This window comes from Opisthorchis viverrini, assembly GCF_000715545.1.
Source record: "Opisthorchis viverrini unplaced genomic scaffold opera_v5_566, whole genome shotgun sequence".
NCBI lineage: Eukaryota > Metazoa > Platyhelminthes > Trematoda > Opisthorchiida > Opisthorchiidae > Opisthorchis > Opisthorchis viverrini.
The window spans coordinates 51,532-75,397 of NW_008752230.1; the positions used below are offsets into that span (position 1 = coordinate 51,532).

Below are 23,866 nucleotides of genomic sequence, written 5' to 3' on the forward strand. Positions count from 1 at the left end.
GTTACAAGCAACACATCCCAGGGCATTACCCCAATTTTTTCCTCCATCAAGTATTCAACATAGCATTTGGTACCTGCGCTGGTCCCGGATATCTGTGACAACCTAAGCGGGTATGACAAGCCCGCCTGCATCGATGCAGGCAGGTAGGGATGCAAAAGTCAATTGCATCTATACCGAATCTTCCCATATTGTGAAAACTGCAATTTTTTGACACCTCATCGAATGCTCCCGCAGAAATAAATTCCAAATTAACTAATNATTTCTAAGAATTTTCCCTCTAGGGAAAGAGTTTCTTGGAAAACAATGAAAACGGTTATACTGGAAATAGCAGTGGGCATCATTGCTACTCACACACACTGCACAGCTTTCATATCTTAAAGACGAACCAACCATGGTGTAGAACGCACAGAATTCCTCTGCTCCTTATCATCTGAGACGTACGACTTTTCTACATCCCCAAGAAACCCTCGGACCCATTAAAGCCCTTGAATTTGTTTAAACGCTTATAATTGGAATTCTAGTGCACAGGCGCTCGTTAATTGACTAACCTCCGTCCCGACGTCTGACCCTCCCTTCGGGGGTTTCCCGGCGGATTTCATGAACGATATGGATATATGTCACTGATTTACGATAGTTTTGCATTTCTAATGTTAAAACCTGGTGAGAATGACGTTTGTTCCAATCGGAACGGGTCTGATTATTTGCGTGCAACCCTTTCGGCATCACTTAAGTAGGTTCTACATTCTATAAAATATTGTTTCAGTCCGGATGCGCGTGCTAGAGTCGATAATCTGGTTCAAGAGGTGGCCTCCCTGAAGGACATAGAGAAACTTTTATTTTGTTTGCTTCTACCCATCGACAACAATGGTGGGCAACATTCCTTTATCGGTTCGGCTCTCACCCTCCATCCTGAAGACACGGATCTCCCTGGACATGGTTTTGAGCTTAGTACTCTTGGAGTCGGCCTTTTTTCTCCGGGTGGATCTTCGTCCCTTCATTTATCCAACCAAGTCGAACAGAGCCAGGCGTATACTTGGATTATGTCGCACTTGGAAGAGCATCCTTCCACATGTCTGCGCAAGGATGAAGTTTACGAGGACTACCGGTAGGTCCCCTGCGCCTGCTGGACTCGGCCATATTGTATGCATTTGTCCTACATTTAGCCCACACATGTTATTTGAGTCCCTAAGTATTCTCCGACTATTGTTCATTTACGGCGTACGTTTCCGGGCACACTCACGTGGATGACGCTTCCGCACGATGCTTAAAGCTTGAGCGACATTGCGTGCAGTCTCCACATCCACTGAACAGTATGGAAATCACTTCCGTGCTTACACAGTGAAGTGATAATGCCAAGAATGTCCCAGTAGCATGATATCCTATGCTTCGTGTGTCTGCCTACTCGGTTTAATGATGGTTCACAGATTTATCGACGTAACGAGCTCAATAAGGCAGCTGCTATAGGCACCCTATAATCTAAACCCTTGGCTCACTTCAGATGTTGAACTGCAGCTCATTACTAGGATGAGGAATATGGCGTTAGGCGGATGGAAAAAGCGGTCTATAAATTTCGGGAATTGTCTGTAACCATGTATGTGGGTGGCTGGTGATGTATGAAGAACAGTGGTGGTGCAGTGATTCCACTTACGATATTTCAGACTCTGCTGGATATTTGAGCCAACGAAGAATTTTAGTCCTTACCCTGTGGATCCATGGTTTTTCCCGGCTGCTCGCTATGCAAATAATGAAATCTTTCTGAAGACATCGACGAAACGATTTCCAGCTGCCGGTTTGGAGTAGTTATTCGGCAACATTAGAAGGTGAACTCTGTTTCCTCCCGAATAGATCTACTAAGACGGAACATCCGTTATCGACTGCGGCATCATCTCACTACGTATCAGTAATCCATCCCATATATGCGAGAGCCGATGTGCAGGGAGAGTCCTCTGAATGCGCTTGCTTCAGATCAAACCCTTTGGACAATTGGCTCAGACAGCGATCGCAGCAATGATTTGCTACTGGTGGATTCTTTGGCCAAATGGTGTTGAGTGCATGCGTGCTAGCCTGAAACGTATATTGTCATGATAATATGGAATGGTCACTGACTGCCGACCGTTCTGGTACACTTGTGTGGAATCTAGTCTTGCACTCCTCCGAATTTCTTTGCTCTGTCGGGGTGAGGGAGAGTGAGGGGTAGAAACAAACTGTCACCCCCCAGTCTGATCGTTTAGGAACACGTAGGTTCGGAAATGAAGCACATCTGTCTCATCCGCCCCCTACAATCACATCCATGCAACCCCGCTGTGATATTCCGAAACCAAACAAACAGCCGGGTCCTCTGGTACAAGTCGTCAGTCAGTTCAGGGCGCCGAATATCGACCAAGACTTCTAGAGGCTCATTCTTGTAGTCGAGTCCACAGGACAGTTTGGTGGATCACTAATTTCCATATGGGAATGTGTTCATTATGATCAAGAAGCTTGCCTTGTGCAAGAAAGGAGTCAAGTCGCATTTCCAAACGTTTTAACCGTCTGTGCAACAAACTCCAAAATATCGAAGTGAGAGACTGCAAAAATAGTTCGTACCCGAGCGAAGGACGCCTTGTGGTTGCGGTCAAGCTATCTCAGCGTAAAGGCACAGAACCACTAACCAGGGCTAACCAAACCTCAGGTTTCCGATTGCCCCTATTCCTGCTTGGGCAACCTGCCAGTATTTCAGCCCTCATGTTTGCGAGCTGCACTGCAGCTGTGCACCGAATGCTTGTCATCAGCGCACAAGTTTTGCCATCGGAGGCGACAAGTTGGATAATTCAGCGGACAGTTCGGTGTTGCGGAAGCGTGCAAATGCACTTCGTCGTTCAACCGCCGTCGGGCTGATGGTGCCAGTGAGCTTCCGCTTACCTGAAGAATAGAGCCAGATTCTCCGTTTAGTATTTCTTTTATTCACTTGCTGGGGGAGAAGCGGCTCAATGGTTAAAGCGCGAGTTTACTGACCGGAAGGCCCATCGTTTGAACCTGGCCTCTGCATCTCGACTTCTCCTGTCCAGGCTTCGGCAACTTAGCAGTATCTCAGACCCTGTGCTTCCTTCTGGCGGCATGACAACTAAGCACCGAAAGGGTGCTACAACTGAACCATGTACTCACTTTCTTCAGTCTAAGCAAAAAATGCCAACTGCAATTACCCGAAAGCTGTGCATACTTGAAGAAGATTTTCGTGGGCGTTCTTCCAGGTAATTGTCCATACTCGACCTGCAAACATAGATGTGAGCCAAAAAAAATAAAGCGTTCAGCTGTAGCACCCTTCCGGTGCCTAGCTGCCATGCCACCCGAAGGGAGCACGAGGGCTGGGATACTGCCAGGTTGCCCAAGCCTAGACAGGGGAAGTCGAGTGGCGGAGGTCGGATTCGAACCGCGGACCTTCAGGTTAGTAATCCGCGCTCTAACCACTTCGGCCATCTCGCCCCGATGTGAGCCAATACCTACATGCGATCACTTGCAAGATAATAAAACACAATACTCGTTCAACTGTCACATTTCTAAGATGCCTGACTCAGGTCTATCTAGGATCTGTTATTTAGTTCTGAGAGCACAATCACGTTCGGTAAATTGGTCGATCCCCTCCGAATGGCTGCGCCGAATTATGTACGTCATACGCACGACAGGAAATCCGGCATTTGAAGTTTTTGATTAAAAACACACTTTGTAGGTAAAAACATATGCTAAAGCATGGACTGCCTCCGACATGATTCCAGTCACTTTGACCCCACCCACAAAGGCACTAATATCCCATAGCGTCCAAACGTACAGTCGCCATGTTCATCCTGTGTTGCTATGTCATAATCTGTTTTCTGCGAACCTTCCGTCAACAAGGATTTGGACTGGCAAACACGGTATTCCTTCGTAAACCTTGGTCAGGCATATACACAACTTGACAAGCTTTATCTACTACTCAGGCTAACTCGACTCTACCCAGTACTCGCTTACGGACTAATTCATCATGCACATGCTACAGCCGACCAACCTTTGTTACTCTACGGAGACCTGACTACGCTTAAAGCCATCAGGTCGGAGGGACCGTATTTTCGTCATAAAAAGTGTGGATGATCGTTTTGTAGACAACCATTTAGCCAGTGATATTCGTTGCTGATGCATGCCGGTGAATATTCACGTACCTCGATGATGCATGCAGCGCGGCCACGGTCAAGATAGGTGAATCTATAAAGGTTAAGCTGCTCACTCTAAACTTTTAAAGGGCTATGGGGATGGGAAATACTGAAATACAACTTTGAGGATGCACACTGCACGCCGAAATAGCTTACATTCTACTGGAATTAGTTCGTGCCAATAAATGGTCATAAAATAACAGGACAGTTTCATCTGCATAGTTCAGGTCCAATGGGTGAGGTGGCTCAGTGGTTAGGGCGAGTTTACTGACCGAAACGTCCTTGGTTCGAACCCGACTTCTGCCTCTCGATTTACCCTGTCTAGGTTTGGGCAACCTGGCATTATCCTAGCCCTCGTTTCTCCTTTGGGTGGCAGCGAGGCACCGAAATGGTGCCCAGCTGAACGTTTTTCTCACAACTAATGGGGTCTCTTTTTCGCTTAAGTTTGATACAATTTTTGAATTCGGGTGTCACCATGACGTTCATAGGGCCAGTAGACTTCATTATTCAGCAACGTCGTTTTGTTGTCGGACGCAGTAGTGAGCTTCCTCCACCTTCCTGGACTACTTGTGTAATGATTGTATGTGTGCTCTGCATATGTCGCATGGGGATCCAGGTCAGTCTTTTCCTGGATGTACTGCTCCAGTACGATGTTCAGGTATGTTTATTGTAATGGTTTTCGAAGATTTAGGAACCCTTTCCTTGGCCTTACTCCCTAGAGACAGAAGGCTTTCCAGTAAGTTCCCATTCTTGACTGTAGGACATTTGAGCACCAGTGCCCAGTACTGGTCTATTGCTTCCTATGATGACCTCTCGAACCGACCTTAATTACACTCACTAATCGTTAAGAGTATGCATGCATCGGCAGTTTCATCGAAAAAATGTTGCGAGTAACCATTTCAATACCACAATTGGAAGTCGCCTACCCTCCTGGTACGAACCTTAATGGCGCTGCTGACGTCATCGTCCTGAGCGGCGTTTCAACAAACGTGCAGCCTTTCCTTGGTTTCACTCACCCTTCATTTTGGACTAGAAGCAAATGCTGGAGGGACCATTTACCACATTCCGAACATGAACGTTCTAACAACTGAGATTTACTTTGCTGGATAACTTTATCTTTGAGAACGTTCCACTTCTGTCTCTGCTACCGTAAGAGCGGTATGAACTATGGGGCGCTTCGGTCTAAGTAACAGTGTGACGTCCGAATGCGACTTAAGACTAGCAATGAGTTCAGTAGAGCACCCACAGTCATAGTGCAAAACATTGCTTAGCTTTGCAATGGAACTAACTGCTTCCATATATCCTGGACGGAAATTAAGTCCTCACAGATTTCGAAGGGCTTCTCAATCCAAACAAGCCCGATCAGTACAATACACTAAGACAGCTTGTGCTTTAAAAGTGCGCACCGTTGAATGATACATTACGGATGAGTTCGCCAGTTGGTCATAGGATATTATCTGATATGTTGAGGTTGTTGATGGAGAATCTGAGCATCTAACATGTTTATATCTCCCGCATATTGTTGGTCGAACAGTTTTCCGGGGGGGGGGGGGGGAGCTCTAGGCCACTGGTGGTTATCTTAGCCAGCATTCGTTCAAGGATGTCCTCCGAAATGAAAGTGTTGGCAAACTCCAGTATATTATACAGGCGGACGCGACCTTGTGCCTTCAGGCTGCTGACTAATTTGTTTCGGGACGTTTTCTAGGGGGCGGTTTCACGAGGCACCTCTATCCATCAAATCAATGTCACCTTCATGTCCTGGAAGACCGTCACGAAGAGACTGGACCTTACGGTGTTGTAACGGTTTGAGTGTCCCCGTGACCCACTGAGCTATACTGAGTGAAGTCCTCGACACAGAACCTCTTTTACGAGGTTGGTCATTGCTGAGAGGTCTGACCAACACAGTCTGCTGACTCTCCATGTTGTGGATTAGAATTTGTGTGGTGACTTGTTCTGTAAAGGAGCTAATGCATTTGCATTAAAAACCGCTGCCTCGCGGTCAGGCTTTTGAGTCAAAGAATTCGGTCGAGGACCCTAACTGTCCCCCTGTCTTGATCTGGGTGTCCTGACAGTATCCCAGCCCACGCACAACCATGAAACCTACAATTAATAACACTCGTGCAACATCAGCCGAGTCGTCTTATTTGATGCATAGAGTAGGACGGGTAAGCGAAAACATGCTGCTGCTACCCTCTTTACGCTTTCATGTTTTCCCTCTTCTACCGTACCTCACCCAAATGTGAATACTCTATGTGCAGGTCCCAGCATTATGACTGATCGTTTTGATCATTTTTGATCGTCACATAAAGTCGCATCTTCTCTACGTTCGATTTCAGTAGCAACCCTAAACACTTCAAAGTAGGTTTTCAAACCCAGAAACCCTGTCTAGTTAGCAGCCTTTAGCGTCCGGACACTGGTGCAAGCGGGACAACAGGTGGCTCTTGCTCGTACTCTGGATTCCCAACGCAGAGGCACTGGTGTATGCTGTCTGTCAGAAACGAGGACACAGGACGCAACTATTGTGACTGAGCCGACTGCCTTCTTGCTCTCTCCCAGGCGCAGGTTGCGCACTTCCGGTTATGCCGGGACCGATGCAGCTAAATATGCTGGGGTTGGGTATTGTATTGGGCAACCGAGCGGAAGCGTCTCCACTTGATTGGATACCCGTTGATAGTCGCCTCTGCGCGGTTCGTTTGGTAACGTCTATGAGAAGATTTAGTGGAAGTGGGGTCCATCGCACCCCGTTGTGTGACTGTCGCTCTCAATCTGTCAAAGACAGTTCCTATGACGATTTAGATGCTCTTTTACAACAGAGGTGATATCATTGTAGTTGTTGGTGACATGAACGCCCAGGCAGGCCTATAAAAATTCAGGTCTGTTAAAGAAAAAGATCATTCTAGAGAACTGTTCTGACCATCTTCAAAAAAGTTGCTCCAAGTGAGTGTAGCAACTACAGGGACATCACTGACTCCCGTTATAACAAGGCTTCTGGCCTCACTGAACCTCAAGGATCAAGCTGGATTTCGACCGGGCGAAGGCGGCGTCGAATAAATCTACACCCCGAAGCGTTAGTGACAATCTTGGTGTTCTTTGACTTCAAGGATGCGTTCGATTCTGCCTACAGGTCAGTGCTCTTAACATCAATTGCTTAACGCGGATGCCTCAGAGGTTTATAAAATTAATCCGGTCCCTGTATACACGTACTGTTGGGTGAGTATGATAAGCTCTCCAAGAGCTTCCCTACAACAGGGCGTCCACTCTCCTCTTTACCTTAGTCATCAGTCAACTAATGGGGTGGACGCTATGTCCAAATCACTTCTGGTGGGTAGTTTGTCGATTTGAAGTACGCAGACTACTTGGTCCTCATCTTTGAAGATGGTCAAGCATGATCCCTGTTGATTAAAGTACCCAACATCATACTGTCAGCCTGCACCTTCGTAGTTTAAAGTCACGCTTCAGAACCTGCAATCACTGGGCCTGTCCTCTGCATTCCAAGGAGAAGCATCGGAGTTCTTGATACCTTGGCAGTTGTATTAGCTCTCTCTGATGTGTCTGATTAATTCACTGCATGAATCTCAGGTCTCAAGGATCGTATGTACCAGGTTACAGTGAAGGATGTGTTGTGTTATGGTTTCGATACGTCTCTGTGGCATATGATGTGAGACGTCCTCGTGTTTTTGACGACCGCCTCAGAAGCGTTTTTGATGCCAAACGGCATCAACGGATTTGTTACGAGGTAATTAGGAAACGGGTGTTTGCTTGTACGGCAGGCACATCAGTCGCCGAAACAGCATCATCAACCACAGTATTTTGCTCATGTCTATAGTATTCCGAAACATTGTCTACTGAGATGAGTGTTGTTCTCCGTGCATTCTTCAGAATGACAATGTTATGAAAAGTGACTTAGACTCTAGATGTTGTTGCAGTCCGTCTTCCAGTATTGGATGCACGTCACCTACGCTTAGCTAGAAATGGCGGCTAATCGATGTCATTAGCCTTCATGCTGTCAGTTTCCAGTTCGTCTGAGTGAGCGCTTGGGGTTGTGGGCACCTTAGAATGCTTTCGGTGGTCTAGCGATAGGTGCCTTTCCCATCCACTGTTATCTCTTTCTCACTCTACATATATTTAAATGCTGTGGTTTTACGGTCAATAAGTGTCATTGTCTCTGATGATGTTGGCCCAAACAATCGGCCTTGCGGTCTTTGAAGGTGCGAACTATGATGTCGCCATGAAAACAAGTCATCTGGCCCTTTATATATATATATATATACGCAAACGGACTGTTGAATAATTATGAACCTCTGAAGGTTGTCCGCCTTCATCAAGAGCTGTTTAATCTCCCTCTGGACAGCGGGGGGTCCTGTGGTAAGCACACGAGAAATTCAGTGCCCTAAAATATACATGGTCCCTTATTGAGGGCTATCCGGCTTGCAAAGGCAACCGCTCTGGCATTTAACGATGCTAATGTTACTAAATACCCAGTTGACTACGAAATGCACCGAATGTCGTTAGCTTCGCACTCTAATGGACGCACATTCTTGATTCTACTTCGCTCGCAAAAGCCTCCCTGTTTCGATCTCGAAGCACGTTATTGAGACGTTTTTTTGTATCAAAGATAATCAAGATACTCAAGATATATCCCGCCGTTGAATCGCTGACGTTTTCCACCGACCATATTGAGTTTCAGCCGACTAAACGTAAAGATTCAGAGGACACGCGTGTGGAAAAGCAGCAAAGGTCCACTGTGATACCAGCGGTAGATGGTCAACCGTTCGAAGATTATCGGTGGCAGTGAAGTATCAACGGTGTAAAAGTATAAGACTAGATGAATGGTGCTTCCGTGCTAAGCCAATTCACTGCGTGTTGATGACAATCTGATGTATATAAGCACGCTGGTGTATTATCTACTTTCACGGGTTCCAAAATATCATCCCGAATGTGGTCACCTTAGTCTGTGTCGAGTTCGTTGGATCCGAAAGGAGAAACCGAGGTTTTAATGCAGCTACTGTTAAACACACTGGGACGCGGAGTTTATTTCCGTGTTAAGGTCAACGAGAAGCGGTTAAGGTGGGTGGATCACTGCATGGATTTTCTACGATACGCGTGTTGCTGCTGCTGTTAGCCTCTAAGTGCGTGTGACAGATAGGTCGATATTTCATCTTTACCCCCGTATATCCGAGTTGCGGTGAACCTTCGAGCGTTTTGGGAACGCGAACAGCGGACGACCTCGTCACCCACAGTAACGTTTGGAAAAACTATAATAGACCGGAGCTATCTTGCAGCATTAATAGACCGACGTCTGTTTGGTTACCGGATCGATTCGAATACATTTTCACATCAGGTATCACGGTGTGATTTTGGCTCGTGTTGCGTCTGGTTGATTGAGGTTCCTTGTTTCGGGAACTCTCATGTCGTCCAAACAGTATTTATCCACACCTATGTTGTTTCATATTACGTACTCATGTTGCTTCTTTCGCTGCTGTCCTTTACTACCTCTCGCTTTCCACATATTCTAACCGCTTTGCCCTTTTTCCGCTTGTTGTACAGAGCCTATTGTGATAAACATCATATGAAGACGCTCAACACCGCTGATTTCGGCAAGGTTATGAAACGCGCCTTTCCCAACGTGAAGCCTCGGCGACTTGGTCAACGGGGTCAGTCTAGGTGAGTGCTTTACCCGTAAATTGGCTGTTAATAGCCTATGTGTATGTGGTCACCGCACCTTCGTATCCAGTGTGCATATGTGGTTGTCGTTTATTGGGCATGCCTGAACGCTTTTGTTCCCACGCTTGGTCGGGGTTCAAACCTTATGATCCAGTCGCATTTGTGAATCACCGCATCTTCCGGCTGTTTTTGGTTACGGGCCCTGTCTAGGTTGCCGGCCGGCATGCTTGTTTACGGCTGTTCCCACCTATCTCCCTTTGGTCACTCATGCCCAGCGTCTTGATTTGTCATTCCACCATTCCGTTCATGTCTGCCAAACCTCTGTGACTGTGATGACGTTATGCCATCCCACCCCAGTAAATAGGTCAAGTCAATGGAGCTTGTATTCTCGCTTGCAACAGGGCGGAATATAGTTACTACCAGTTTTCAAGTTTTACCTAGTTGGTTTCATGCGGTTGAAGTAGTATACTTACAGTCTTTCTTGTCCGCATGCACCGATTGTCTGTATTGGTTTCTTGTTGGGTCTATTGGATATTAATAATCGTCTCAAAGGTAGTTTCACAGCATTGCGTTTCCACGAACTACATCAATCTGATTTCACGGGATACTCAACAGTGTCCAACTGAATTACCCATGTAAGATGTTCCACACCAACTGGATTTGCTGCGCAAGGTCATATGTTGTTTCACTTGGTACGATATTGACAGAATATCATACACAAGAGATTCAGTTGGATTCGGTTAAATCTCCCGTCAAAACCAAATTAGTCAGCAAGCGAGTGTATATCGTTCAATTTGAGTTCAAACAGAACACAAGGGTGTACGGAAACTTGGGGACTGCACTCACCTGATAAGCCCTAAGGACGGTCAAATTGGCCGTTGTGTCCTCCGGTGAGTCTTCAGCAACTTCATTAGTATCGTATTCTCCCTAGCTGAATTTTCATTCCTTCGCTCCTGCAGTCAACCGAGTTTGCTTCCTAATACGTTTCCTCTTGTCCTTCGCACGTCCTCTGCATTTCCAATCGCAGACCGCAAGAAAGTGGGAAGCATTAGGGGAGCGGGACTGTTCCGTGACTCGGTGACCGCCACATGGTTCGTACGCTGAATCTGTAGCGATAATTACTAACTGGGGATTAGGGTTCTCCTCGTGGCATGTGAAACCGTTTTGTGGCTGGCTTACGCATGCAGTATCGTATTGTCATTGCATCCATGCGGTATTTTGCAGCAGGCCCTGGTTAGCCGAGTCATCACACCGTGATTAACACCGCAGCGCCATGACTATACAGGTGGGCTTAAGGATGGATTCACGTGTGGACTGGCTAGCAGAGTGGTTCCACTCTTCGTACGTTAACAGCGATCCTTTCAAACAAAATGTATCGTGTTCCAACACATGAAGTGGTGCAGCCAAAATTTTATTTCCTGCAATAGACCAACCGTGTCAATATTGTTCCAGGAAAGTTTGTTTTGTTGTTTATCCTCATGGTTGCCCACTAGGTTATCTTTTGAAGGCAAAATCATGGTGCTACCAATGACCTCATTCACAAAACTACTGTGAGGCCATATTCCTTCTACTTGATTAACGATCCATATTGTTTGGTGATATGCTTTTCACTTACTCTTCCCTTCAATGTACCCATGCGTTTTCCCACCGTGCGAGATAATTACCCTGATATTCGCTAGTCAAATTTGATTTTATCGTCTGTCTCGCCACCGTGTTCATTAGAGATGCTTATCAGCTGTCCTACATGATTACCTTTTATTGTTACTTTGGACCCGTTTTTTGGGCAGATGGTATGCAACATTCCAGATTCCCGTAATCTTGTCGCTTCGCCATGAATGTTTTGTGGTACGTCCATTTTCTAATTTAGCCACGCATTTTGTTGGTCCATCTACTTCAATCCTGGGAACCATCACATTCTGAAATCATTTGCAGTTTCGAGCTCTCAACCCTCTCCCATTGTAGCTCTAGATCATCTTTGGTGATCCACCCGTCTGACTGCTGATCCCTCTATGGATCGTTCAGTGCCTTTCCGGTGCCTAGCTGTCATGCCTCCCGAAGGAAGCATGGGGGCTGGGCTACTACAAGGTTGCCTAAGCCTAGCTAGAGGAAGTCGAGAGGCATAGGTCGGGTTCGAACCACGAACGTCCCGCATAGTCAATTCGCGATCTAACTACTGAGCCATCTCGCCCCGGTTATTCTATGGAAGACGTAAATGTATTAGTTGTTTCGATCCCTTTCTCATGGTTTTTTTTCGTCTACTTTCAAGGAACAACTTTAGTCGTACCTACATTTTCCTACGGGGCAGGTCCTCGCAATCGCCTTTTTCGGGGTGTATAAATCTCCGGTATCCTCGCTCATTGAGTACGTCTCGAGAAGTCAGCTTATTCAATCCTTCTCTCTACGTTGTCTTTTTCCAAGATATTGTTATGGTGGTATGAGGAAAAAAATGGAGGTCCAACCACCATTCCTGCCAGACTTAACTGACGAGGCTCTCGGTATGAGTGCTCAAGGTCGTTCAACCACTTCTCCCGCCAGCAGTTCCGAGACAAGTGGAGAGCTTGGTTCGCATCGGCGCCGAATCTCATCCACCAGTCCTTTGACTCGTCTGTTGTGTGCCAATGGGTCAGAGTTGGATCACGCTGTTTGGGCTGATGAGCCTGGCATCCGAAGCGCCCTTGGTGTTCGCGGTTCGGTTGTTTCGGACGTTGCGCATATTTTGCTAGAGTATGCTCAACAAGTTTTCGGTGTACACTTCCAATCTCTTTTCCACCTGGCGCAGCATTTGGTTTCCAATCGTTACGTGAACTCCCGGTCCCGGTATGCGTTCTCCCTAATCGCACATGCTGCCTCTGCTCCCGCCTCGTCGCTCTCACCACCTCCCTCTGCCGCACTGGCAGAAGCACTCCAGAAAGGCATGTTTTGTCGTTTGTTGGTTTGTTCATGGCTTTTTTGTTATCTGTGCTTGCTGCTTTCGATTAATAAGTATGGCCGGAAATCCTTTTTTATAATAAACTGATTGAATTCAAGCTAGATTGGTCGCTGATTATGGTTGCTTAAGAAGGGCCACTCGTCTCCGTTTCCTTGCAAGATGTTAGATTGACTGGTACTCATCTCAGAGCACACTGAACGTTCTGCTTACGATGGACGTTTTTGCCCTGTTTACCGTTCACCTTTGCTGGTAGTGTGCAACTCTTCCACATTAAACAAACACACCAACTCTGATCAGTTGTCTCATTTAACCGTCTAACGCGCTCACTCTGGAGCTGGATTTAGTTCCGCGCGACAACGACGCGCTCCTGTCACAGCAGGTTCGAGTACGTGGCAAACGTATATCCCTACTTCCAACGTGTATTGAAGGTGTATTACCACAAAAATCGTTTGGTCGTTGTGTAAGTTGGCAAACTTACGGCTATTTGGTTCCGTTTTTTAGTGGGCTCTGCAAACTGGGTGGGAAGGTACTTCAGCGTTTCACTACTGTCTTTTTCCGTCGGAAGCATAGGCTCAATAATGCCGGGATGGTTTTCCGGCGAGGCGGCTTCCGTCGACAAAACTAGTCGCTCTTCATTCCAGATGTTCGTCTGTTTCTTGGAACATTTTGCACTCGGTCGTATCATGAGCGGTAATGCCCTAAGGCGGTCTAAGAAAAACCGGACAACGAAGCACTAAGGTTCTAAGTAGCACTGACGGACGACCCAGTCACGTGACTGATGGAATCTCTGTAGCAGGTTTGTCTTTTTCGGTGCACATCTGTCTTTCCCCGTTTCCATGCCATGAGTGAACAAGAATTTTACCACTAGGACCGGCTCACAGCCGAGTGACTGTGCTTCACTGAACTAAGCACATTCGAACGCGCCACACCGGTGTGTTCATTTCCAACACAATTACTCACATTTCCTTTAATAACAAGGTACAAACAGACTGATCGCCATTCAAATGGTTCTGTTTTGAGCCGATCATACCTTGCTTCCGTTCTTTTACCGAACTGCATGTCGTTTCCCCGCCAGGTCTCCCCAAATCTGCGTTTGATCGCGTTAGTAACGGCCGTCGAAAATCAGGTGGTGATCGGCCACCCTACTTGAAGCCGGAAGAAAGTGGTGAGTTTCCACCTGCAATGCCTTCGTTACCATGCTTCCGCTCGTTTCTTGATATGTCCATCGCTTTATAGATGTTACTAATATCAATAATAATAAAAGAATTCACAGCCACATATTGTATTCGGGTCAGCAAGCCCAACTAGTCACCCGGCGGACGTGTTGTTACTGCTACATCGTTGGCTTGCGGATACAGTCAAACTGAGGTCACACAGGTTTGAATAGTTTCGTTCTAGTTTACTTCAAGATTGATTCTTCTATAAACCTGTGTAACCCGTCTGGGCAGTAAAAAATCTTTGGTTGACCCAGTCAAATCTCCGTTATGACCCTCATAGAATCAGTACCCACATTTCTGATTGCAACAATGGGACCAAACCGGCGGGTGGCTTTGCATCTAGCTTCATTTGAATTAATTGGTAGGTATCGGGTTACCTCCCCCCTCAAAGTATCTACCACAGGAGTGATCGTTTTGGACCCATCGGCTATGGCCGTAAGGTGACCTCCTTACCATGTGCTTCTCACAAGTTACATGACAGCTATCACATGAAAGGACACCGTAGTTGAGTGATCGAACTCTTTGATATCAGGGAACTCACTCCTGTTTTCACCATTTATCCTAATAGCACAACCGAACTTGGGGTTTCCTCGGTTACTAGCATCCCAAATCACCCTATCCATCCTCGTGTTTTATTTTTTGGTCACTTGGAAGGACGCCAGTTTAACCTGATCCGTTTACCGGTTTGGATGCTTCACTCATCGTTTACTATAAATTCAGCCATTTTTGTAAAGCCGAAAAATGGAATCTTATTGTCTTTGGGATGCATCACTGGGGAATGTTTATCTAACGCCAGAACCTGCAATCTCCCGGAAGGAAGTTGAACTTCATCATCATCAGCTGTAAGAACCGCGTACTTGTCGTACAGTGGTTGTAGCTGCCGCAGTTTCGTTCACCGATGATTTGGGGGGGGGTAGGTGGCTTACGGCAGTAAAGCATCGGCGTCGAACACCGATGTCGATGATGATTATGATTATGGTGTAGGTAGCTGCGCATTGGAGGCAGAAGATGGTAAATTGATGCATAAATCCAGCACTGTCAGTGGGCTGTCAAGTGGGGGAATTGGGAAGGGAGCTATGCATTGAAGGCAATAGCTTGGATGCACAAGCGCTATTGAGGCGCGACTGGGCCATGTTTGACAATGATTTGGACCGTCTCGAAGTCCCCGTCCATGAAAACGGCAATGACCGGCGCAGCTGAGTTTGCGGCTAGTGGCTCTCACACTTCGCTGCCAAGTCATTGTTTGACCGTCTCTGGCTCTCTTCCACCCTTCACGTGGTTGTACGAAAAGATTCCTTCGAGAAATTCGGTCGACTGGCATACGCAGCACATGGCCAAGCCAGCGCAACCTACGCAGTGTGATCAGTTCTCGAGGGTGTTATTTCTCCCGAATACCATCATTCAGTTACGGCTGACTGATCAGCAGTGCATCAAAACTCTTGGTAATGATGGCTTCCTGCGTAATAGTTTCACTGCATCTGATTTCGGTTCTCTAAAGTGATTCTCCGATTTCATGCTTTCATCGTTCCAAACTCGCTTTATTTGACAGTACCCTCCACAAGTGACTTATCACGGACGCCTACCCGACACACCCAAGTTCCAGATTCGCCCATTCCAGTCTCCACGCCGACAGCACACCATCCTGTAACGGCTGCCGCCCAAAATCCCTTACTAGGTGGTACAAACCGTGGGTTTTCCACGGACGCTACACCATCAGCTCCCCATTCAGACCTCAGTTCGAGCCGTCTCCCGCCTTGTTCCACCCCGCAACCATCGTATCGTCCATACCAAGCCAACTTCTCACCTCAGACCTCATTACCACCCTCCTGTTTGGGCGGTGGTTTATATGCTGCTGCGGCTGCCTTAGCCTCACAAACTGGCGCGCCATCGAGCTGTTCCCCGTATCTTTTCAATTCCGGACGTGTAAGTCGTGTGGTTATCCCTTGTGCCTTACTCGACACTGGAGCGCTAGTGCTACTGCCAGTAATGATCTTTCAATTACCATCGATGATCGATTACCAGACCGAGGAAAGTTGATAATCTCTGTAATTAGTCAGCAGCACAAACCCAACGGAGTAATTTTTGCTAAAGTGTTCCCAGTTCACTTGAGAGAAACCCTATTATTGGCCGAATAGAAGCGAGTAACAGGTTCCTCATTTCAATGTGCAGACTTTACTGGGACACCACATAAAAACACTTCGTCTCTATAGTGCACCTTGTTCCTGATTCCTTGCCTCCTGTTTCTGAATCTCGAAACATTGGAAGCATTTGCTATCAACCGCTTCAGCTTTGCCACCTTCCGTTCACAATCCCGTCGGTTTGTAGGCCGATATCAGTCCACCACACCACACACACACACCGAGGGTGTTATACATCATGACGTGAAGTTAAATTTGACGACCATATGCGTAAAATCGTCCGAGAAATTAAGGCGAAATGGGATGGTATCTCACCCGAACTGGCCATTTCTCTTCATCAGGCTTATTAAGTTTTGACTACACAAACCGTCGTACCGCATTCTCCTTCATTTTCTTCACATCAAGCTCAGCTATCTTGAAATGGCAATGTACTGTGTGAACAGTCGCCTGTTTATATGTGATCTTGTGTTTGATCACATTTTTTTGGCCGGCCTAACCAGCTACCTAGGCTGCAGACGTACATGTTCATTGGCAGCCTATTCAGCCAGTTTCCTTATCAATTAGTTGCCCTTCAGCATCCAGACTATGAGCAAGCTCTCGATTGCGCAGAGATCCATCCGGTTATTCATGGCCTGAATCCCTTAAGGTTTTCTGGCATCACTTCAACTCTTATGGCTTCTAGGCGCCACATGGTACCTGTTCACCGAGTTGATGCCACTGCCGAATGAATTGACTTGATCGCTCCAGTAGGTATGGTTACATTCTTAGTTGATGACGACGGTATTCTGATACACATGACCCCAGTAGAATTTCACTGTACTTTTGGTCGGTAACCATGGCTCTCTGTCGGTAATTCGCATACACGCATGTTGAATTTCGAGCTCATGTCCAGTACCCATGTAACTTGTCGGCATCATGTGGATACTGGGTCAATTTGTTTGTCAATTATCGTTGAAGGATTCTTGTTCACCAGTCGATTTTAGTGGCCTTCAACATGGTGTTGGGTTATCTGTGCGTCGATCCTCTGTTTGCTTAAGTGATACCTGACTGAGATGGATCTAGTAAGTAGGACTGCTTCCAGTCACCAGATACAGTAACAATCAACCGGGGAAAAATACAGAAAGTTTCTAGCCAATGGAGGTCCATGTGGGTCTTGTCCTAGAAGGTGGGCCCAAGCCAACGTCACCCAAATGTTTCCTGATATTCCTTGCTCGTGCTTTTAATACACGTCGCTCACCTTTTTCTTTCGGCACAGAAAAGTAACTCTTCTTGGTAGGCGATAACTTGGCAGATGTTGGATGAAGTCCCCTGGCCTAACCGGGCACCAGCTTTCTAATCACTTAAGTGTAACGTCGCTGCTATCACTTTTCCGCTGCCTCCCAGATCAAGGACCTAAACATCCACTCGACTTTCGTCTCGGGCACACTTCTTCAGTCGCGTAACCAAACGAGTTAGCCATTCAAAGCATCGTGTTGTTTTACTTGTTCTGGTCGGTTGCCCGCTAATCGTGCGTTCGGATTGTACAGACGGGTGATTTTCGGCGTGTGCTAGTGTTGTGGCAGTCACCGCATGTACGTATTCTGCATTGATGTTCAACTTGTTTGGGAGAAAAATGCGATTTCGAAATCCAGACTAGAGTTCTTTGGTTTATATTTAATCAAATTCCGCAGAACTCTGTTGTCGCGTTGTGCGCGGCTGTTTTCTTGCTTTAAATCGATTTCCGCCTTCCGCTGATTCATGCTACTTTCTTCAAATTATCAGGGTGATTCTTCCGCGTTGAAAAATTCCTCTGCAGCCGTCGCCCTGGCAGCTGCCGCGGCTGCTGCTGCACGCCAAGCGGGTTTTCCACATTTCAACTCAAACTCCACACCCTCAGGTTATTCAGCATCCATTGGCATCATCCCCGGTCGCTCCTCTCCGATACCACCTGCCTCTCAGTTTGATGTACTCACACCACCAACGGCTCATAAGGAAAAGGCAACAAGGTTCGTTTGCCATTCGTTTTGTTGTTACATTGAATCGATCGGCCTCTGGGTGGTTGCTTCGTTCTAACAGTTTGCTTTCTATCTGTAGTTTCCCAACACCGTCAACACCTGGTTCTAATACATCTGAGACTCCCTACCATCAGATTGCTGGATACCATTCTCCTGTGGGAGGCAGTGGTACCATTTATGCAGCTCACCAACAAACTCCACCCTACACTTCATTGCAACACACACCGGCACCTTTACCTCCCGGAGTTGGAGCTAGAAGTCCATACACACCTACGGCTAATCCTGGGACCGGGGTTTCGGACACAACTCAGTCGACTTTCAAACGAAGCATCCCGCCACATCCGGTGGAGGCTCCTGGTGCATACGAACCATCGGTGAGTTCCGTTGACTGTCTTTGCAAACGGACTAGTTCCCATTAGAACGTCTCGATCTCTGTCGACTGCTTTTTGCTGAGCTTCTTTCGGTCATGGCTACCTCTTACAGTGGGATGGCTGTTCTTCGTATACGTGTTGTTGCTAGGGTGAAACCTTGGAACGAATTTCATAGTCCTGATAGCTTCGAAAAGCGTCAGTGTTCGATGTTCAACAGCTGCCTAATGAGCGTATTCGACTATCAATACTTCGATACATCGTCGAGGACGCACCACGCATTTGCACGTAAAACTCTGTGTGATTCTTAACGGTAATAGTGTTAATAGCTCTTTCTTCAGTTGTTTTTACAGCCACGCCATTACACAGCTGCCGTAACTTTGACATGCAATATTTTTGTTTTTAGCCTCGCTTCCATCTTGGTGGTCAGAGTCCGAACAAGCGTGCTCGTTATTTGTCCACGGCTTCTGGAGGATCTAGTGGGACAACTCCACTTTCAGCTGAATGTCCGCCGCTCAGTAGTGGAAGCACTGCTGATAGTATGGATGCACCGTTTGGTGATCCCTCCAGCGGATTGGCTCATGGGAGTGTGTCATCGTCGTCTCCCGCCAGTAGCGCTGGAAGCAGTACCAGAGGTGCCTCACAGCAACCAACTCCTTTGTCTATGGGACCGGGCTACGCCAGCCAGCTTGGGACCGGCGAATCACAATCGGGAACTATTGCGTCACCTTATTACTCTAGCAGATATGAAGGCCTGGAAATGAGGAGTCCAGCGCCCCACCACCACCACCAAATGGATAGAGTGAGCAGGCTTCCAAACCTGACTGCTGCACCGCTCGATTCTTCCCTCTGGGGGGTAAGTTATATTGATTTATATATGTGTATTGATTGATACTTTCGTAAATATTCCCATCACCTTCGTAATTCATTCTGTCGTGTTTCAGACTTCCAGTGTGAATCGCAACGCGAACAAAATCTCAGTGACACCAGGTAGTACAACTGGTCAGCAAGGCTATGGACCGACTACCACTGATGCGCGCCCATCAAGCACCGTTTTTCGGCCACCTGTAACTCCTTTCATTTTGGAGCTAGAGGACGATGACGACCTGACAAACATGCCACGTTTAGGTGCATCTCCAGGACCTCAGATACCCCCAAGCTCACCGACGGAATTCCTTCCGTTCTACTCCGAGGCCGCTTCGAAATCTGTTCAGGCTAAACGAAAATTATGTGGATCTCACGCCACAAAAAGTCGGCCAGGCTCCGAAGGTGAAGAATGTGGAAGTGGCACGGGTTCCAGTTGTTCACCCGGAGGAGCTTCTGTGGGGGCAGATTGCAACGAATTTCGCAATTTCGTGAGTTCTCATTTGGAAACTCCTCCGTCTTCCGCACTTATGCCATCTGCTACTGGTCAGTTGTGCTCGGACCGTTTGGTGTCGCCTGATTCTCCCACGTCGGACAATTCGTGTGACAGGACGTTGACCAACTTTGATCAGTACGGCGAAGTCAACACTCCCCCTATGCCTGAAGGTTTAGCCTCTGCGCCATCGCCTTCCGACATGCTAGCAACCGATGCTCTCGTGCAACAGAGTGCGTAAATTGTTTCTGAAAATTGTTCATCTTTTCAGGATTTATATGCTTCCCGTTTTATCTATCTCTTACAAACACCTAGCATTCTGCTTTGAACATTTGGCTTCTTATAGAGACATAACTACTCACTGAGCCTTAGTAAGCTTGAACACCTACACAGTAAAGCCGTTCGTCATCATTATCAGTTGTCAGAACTTCGTACTTGCCGTGCATTGATCGTAGCTGCCACAGTTTCGTTAACCGATTATTTGGAGTGGTAGGGTAGTTAGCTGCGTATTGGAGGCGTGAGATGATATAATTGATGCGTAAATACAGGGTTGTCAGTGGACCTTTAAGTGGGGAGATTGAGGAGGGAGCTATGCACTGAACGCAATAGCTTCGATGCATGAGCGCCATTGAGGGCGTGACTGGACCATGTCTGACAATGTTTCTGACTATTGATCATTCCCGTCTCTTTAGATCGCTTAAAATTTCCAGCCCCTAGGCGCACAGCAAACGATCATCACAACAACTTTATTCACTAGTCGTTGGTGACCTTGTCTCCATAAACTAAGGTCGTGTCACTCGTAGGAACTAACCGATGGACGCTGCTCATCATTACGGAACAATTTCAGCGGGAGAATCTACAGTATAGATATTCGGCAAGACATCAGTTGTTGTGGTTAAGTAATTGTAGTTAAGTAAGTACTTGAGCATGTTCGAATGATGCAGTGACCCACCCCCACCTCTTCCTGTTTAGCTTTCAGTTGGTTGAGTAGTCTTATTAGGTGCGAACAGCCCTAGTGCCACTTTACACCGGCAGACACTAAATGTCTGGGCGAGATAGCCCAAATGATTAGAGCGCGAATTTACTGACCGGAAGATCCGTGGTTCGAATCCGACCTCCGCCTCTTGACTTCCCCTGTCTAGGCTTGGGCAACCTGGCAGTATCACAGCTTTCGTGCTTCCTTCGGGTGGTATGGCAGCTAGGCACGGAAAGGGTGCTACAGCTGAACGCTACTGACTAAATGTCGCCATTTTTGCCATATTGTTACTGAGACCTAATGGTTGAATTGTTTTTTTTTGGTTAGTTAAGGGGTCCCTTTTTATCCTGGGACCGCTATTCCGGCTATCAAGCGTATCCAAGCTTGAGTTCTGCATTGATGAGAGCTCATCAGCAGTGTATAACTTCGACCGCACTGGGATATGATATGAAATTCAAAAGTCACCGTATCTCCAACATCCCTTTCATAAGCGTTAAACTCCGATTGTGCAGTCCAGTGTGGTCGTAGTTGACCTTGTAAGCGCTTTTTGAGTGCTACACGGGACAGAAGCTGCGTAAAACACCCATGTATCAGTACTTCTCCACACTGATGCCATCTTTTTTACTCGCCGCTGGTTCATTGTTGCACACTAACTCTTCATTTACATCACGGCAGTTTCTGTTTATCAGCTTATGTTTGGATATCACCATCAGCTTGTGCATGAGGTAGCTTAGTAGTTGACGCTGAGCAAAACTGCCAACCGGGATGTCTTTGGTTCGAACCCACCCCCTGCTTTTCGATTGCTCTTGTTTGGGCTTGGGCAACCTGGAAGTATCTCAACTCTCATGCTTCCCGCAGCTGTCCACCGAAACGGTGCTGCTGGTGAGCGATTTAGCTCGTGGCTGAGATCACTGCACGTATTCCTCATTTGAGCATCCCCCTTGAATATCGATTACAAGTAATATTCAACGGTACTCCTGTCGCAAACAGACATTGACCATCCACTTTGCCTGTTGCTAGGTGGGGTTGAATGCTAGAAGTCTTTCAAACTGCGCAAATTTGGGTTGTTTTTGCTTTGTCCACCGTTTTTTTGAGGTGTCGGTTTCCTGCAGCGAGAGCAATGAGTCCTCCGAAATTCAACGAACACATCGGGTGGGACCAAATCCACACCACCAATGGGTCTAATGTGTCACATTGTGTTTTGGTGTCCATGTCCCAACCTGTAATCTGCCCAGTCGCGTTGTAGTAAGTAGAGCATTTAAGCTGTGAAAGTTTTGGAAATTTTCTCCTTGTCCTTCTCGATAGCTCTACCCGTCTGTAGAAGGAGCATGTTGGCAAGCGAATTCACCATCCAGCTGTAGCACCCTTTCGGTGCCTAGCTGCTATGTCAACGGAGGGAGGCACTAGGGCTGGGATATCGCCTAAGCCTAGACAGGAACAGTCGAACCACGGACCTTCCAGTTCGTAAGCTGGCTCCTGAACCACTGAGCTATCTTCAGCCTTGCTAGGCGATTTTCGGGGATCACAAAAACTGCACCATGCTTGACCTAATTGGTTTGGGTGCTGTTTGTTCAAACCCTCTCCCTCAAATGCTTTCGAAAGTGCGCTTTAATAACACAGCCAAAGCAGTCTATTGTGGCCTTCTTTGTATTCACTTTTTTGTCTTGTTTCAGGACAGGAGCTGCAAAGTGAGCTGTCTACGCCAGGTCCCGCTGACTCTGATAGATCTCTTGTTCTAAAGCCGGAACTGGTAAGCTTGAGTGAAATTCTGTATTTTTGGTAACCTTTGGACGAAAGCGGAACATCGGGATTCGGTTTTGTATCTCCGAACACGGTTGGTTAGCGCTGGCTACTGTGCTTTCCTCTTTGCCAATTCATCATCGTCTGTGGGACTTGGCTTTTCACATATCTGCCTAGTTTCGCAACGCTCGATAAGAATTGGCGCCCATTTTTTGGCCCGTTATCATTGTTGTTTTCGCTTCACAACAAAAGAGCTTGGAGGCTTATGTTAGCCAAACGTTCTCACCGTTATCCAACTGAGCTAACGTCGAGTCGTAATTTTGACTTGTCAGTCTCACAAACTACGATGGATTGATTCGATCAATTCAGATTTTGAGGTGTAAGCCAATCGGACATTGCTTCCAGTGTAGTCTGTTGTGGAAAGTAGGCGAATCCCGCTGAAGATGACACTAGACGCCACCCAACAGCCATTGGGATTTCCTTAGCTTGTAAAAGCATCGTAACGACCGCAAATGGCTTAGTTCTAGTTCGCGATCACAGGTGTATCCGTCACACTCACAGCATATACTACAGTTAGCACCTGTGTCCAACACCTGTGTAATTTACATAGACCAGCACGCAGTGTGTGTGTGCGGCCTGTTTCTCCTTGAAACCTCTTCACGTGGCTTCGCGGAGCCCACAAACAGGCACATTTCAAGCAGAGTCGCATGAAAGTGCGGATCCTAATGTAGAAAGTGCAATCACATAGGGGTTTTATACACAGTCGAAATACGGTTGACAGGTTTTGCTGGTCGCTCCGATCTCGTGTTGCTTGAACAGAAGACCGGCGATCCGGTTCCTAGAATATGGGCAGTGGTACTTGTCTGGATGATAACGTCAGCAGTCTACAATCTACTCACTGTCATCATTTCCAGTCGTGTATGGTGTTCCTTGACGTTAGCGTAATGTGGTTTTAACTGCTTGTATATGAACCCAAGTGCGCATGATCCAAAGGGAGGATATTCCTTTTTGGTTGATATGTTCTGCACTTCTCAGGATTCTGTCAAGTTTTCTTTTTCTCTTCCATTCGCCTTTAGACTCCAACAACCAGTCGCAGCAATCCATCAGACGTTGGTATACCAGCATTTTGACTCGTAGACAATATTTCCAACTCTATGACGTCCTCCGACCTCCACGTCTCGTTTATCGACCTCCACAAAGCCACTGTTCCACTTTTCCGTCGATCCTCTTTGCTTCATTTTAATTACTTGCATACAACATGAATTCCTCGATACAATTACAATTTTCACGGGATAGTTTCTACCTCGTTAACAACTTTTCTCC

General features: G+C 46.9%; 1 protein-coding gene across 1 annotated transcript; it reads left to right on the forward strand.

The window, feature by feature from the left end:
• Positions 1-647: 647 nt before the first annotated feature.
• T265_11740 (hypothetical protein) lies at positions 648-23,673 on the forward strand (the record flags this gene model as incomplete). The annotated part of the gene is made up of 13 exons (XM_009178483.1): positions 648-730; positions 764-1,105; positions 9,708-9,824; positions 12,243-12,740; positions 13,774-13,882; positions 15,133-15,395; positions 15,533-15,893; positions 17,870-18,093; positions 18,182-18,476; positions 18,877-19,326; positions 19,415-20,060; positions 22,477-22,553; positions 23,620-23,673. 13 exons carry the CDS (start codon positions 648-650, stop codon positions 23,671-23,673), a joined length of 3,519 nt encoding a protein of 1,172 aa, XP_009176747.1.
• Between the last annotated feature and the right edge of the window lie 193 nt (positions 23,674-23,866).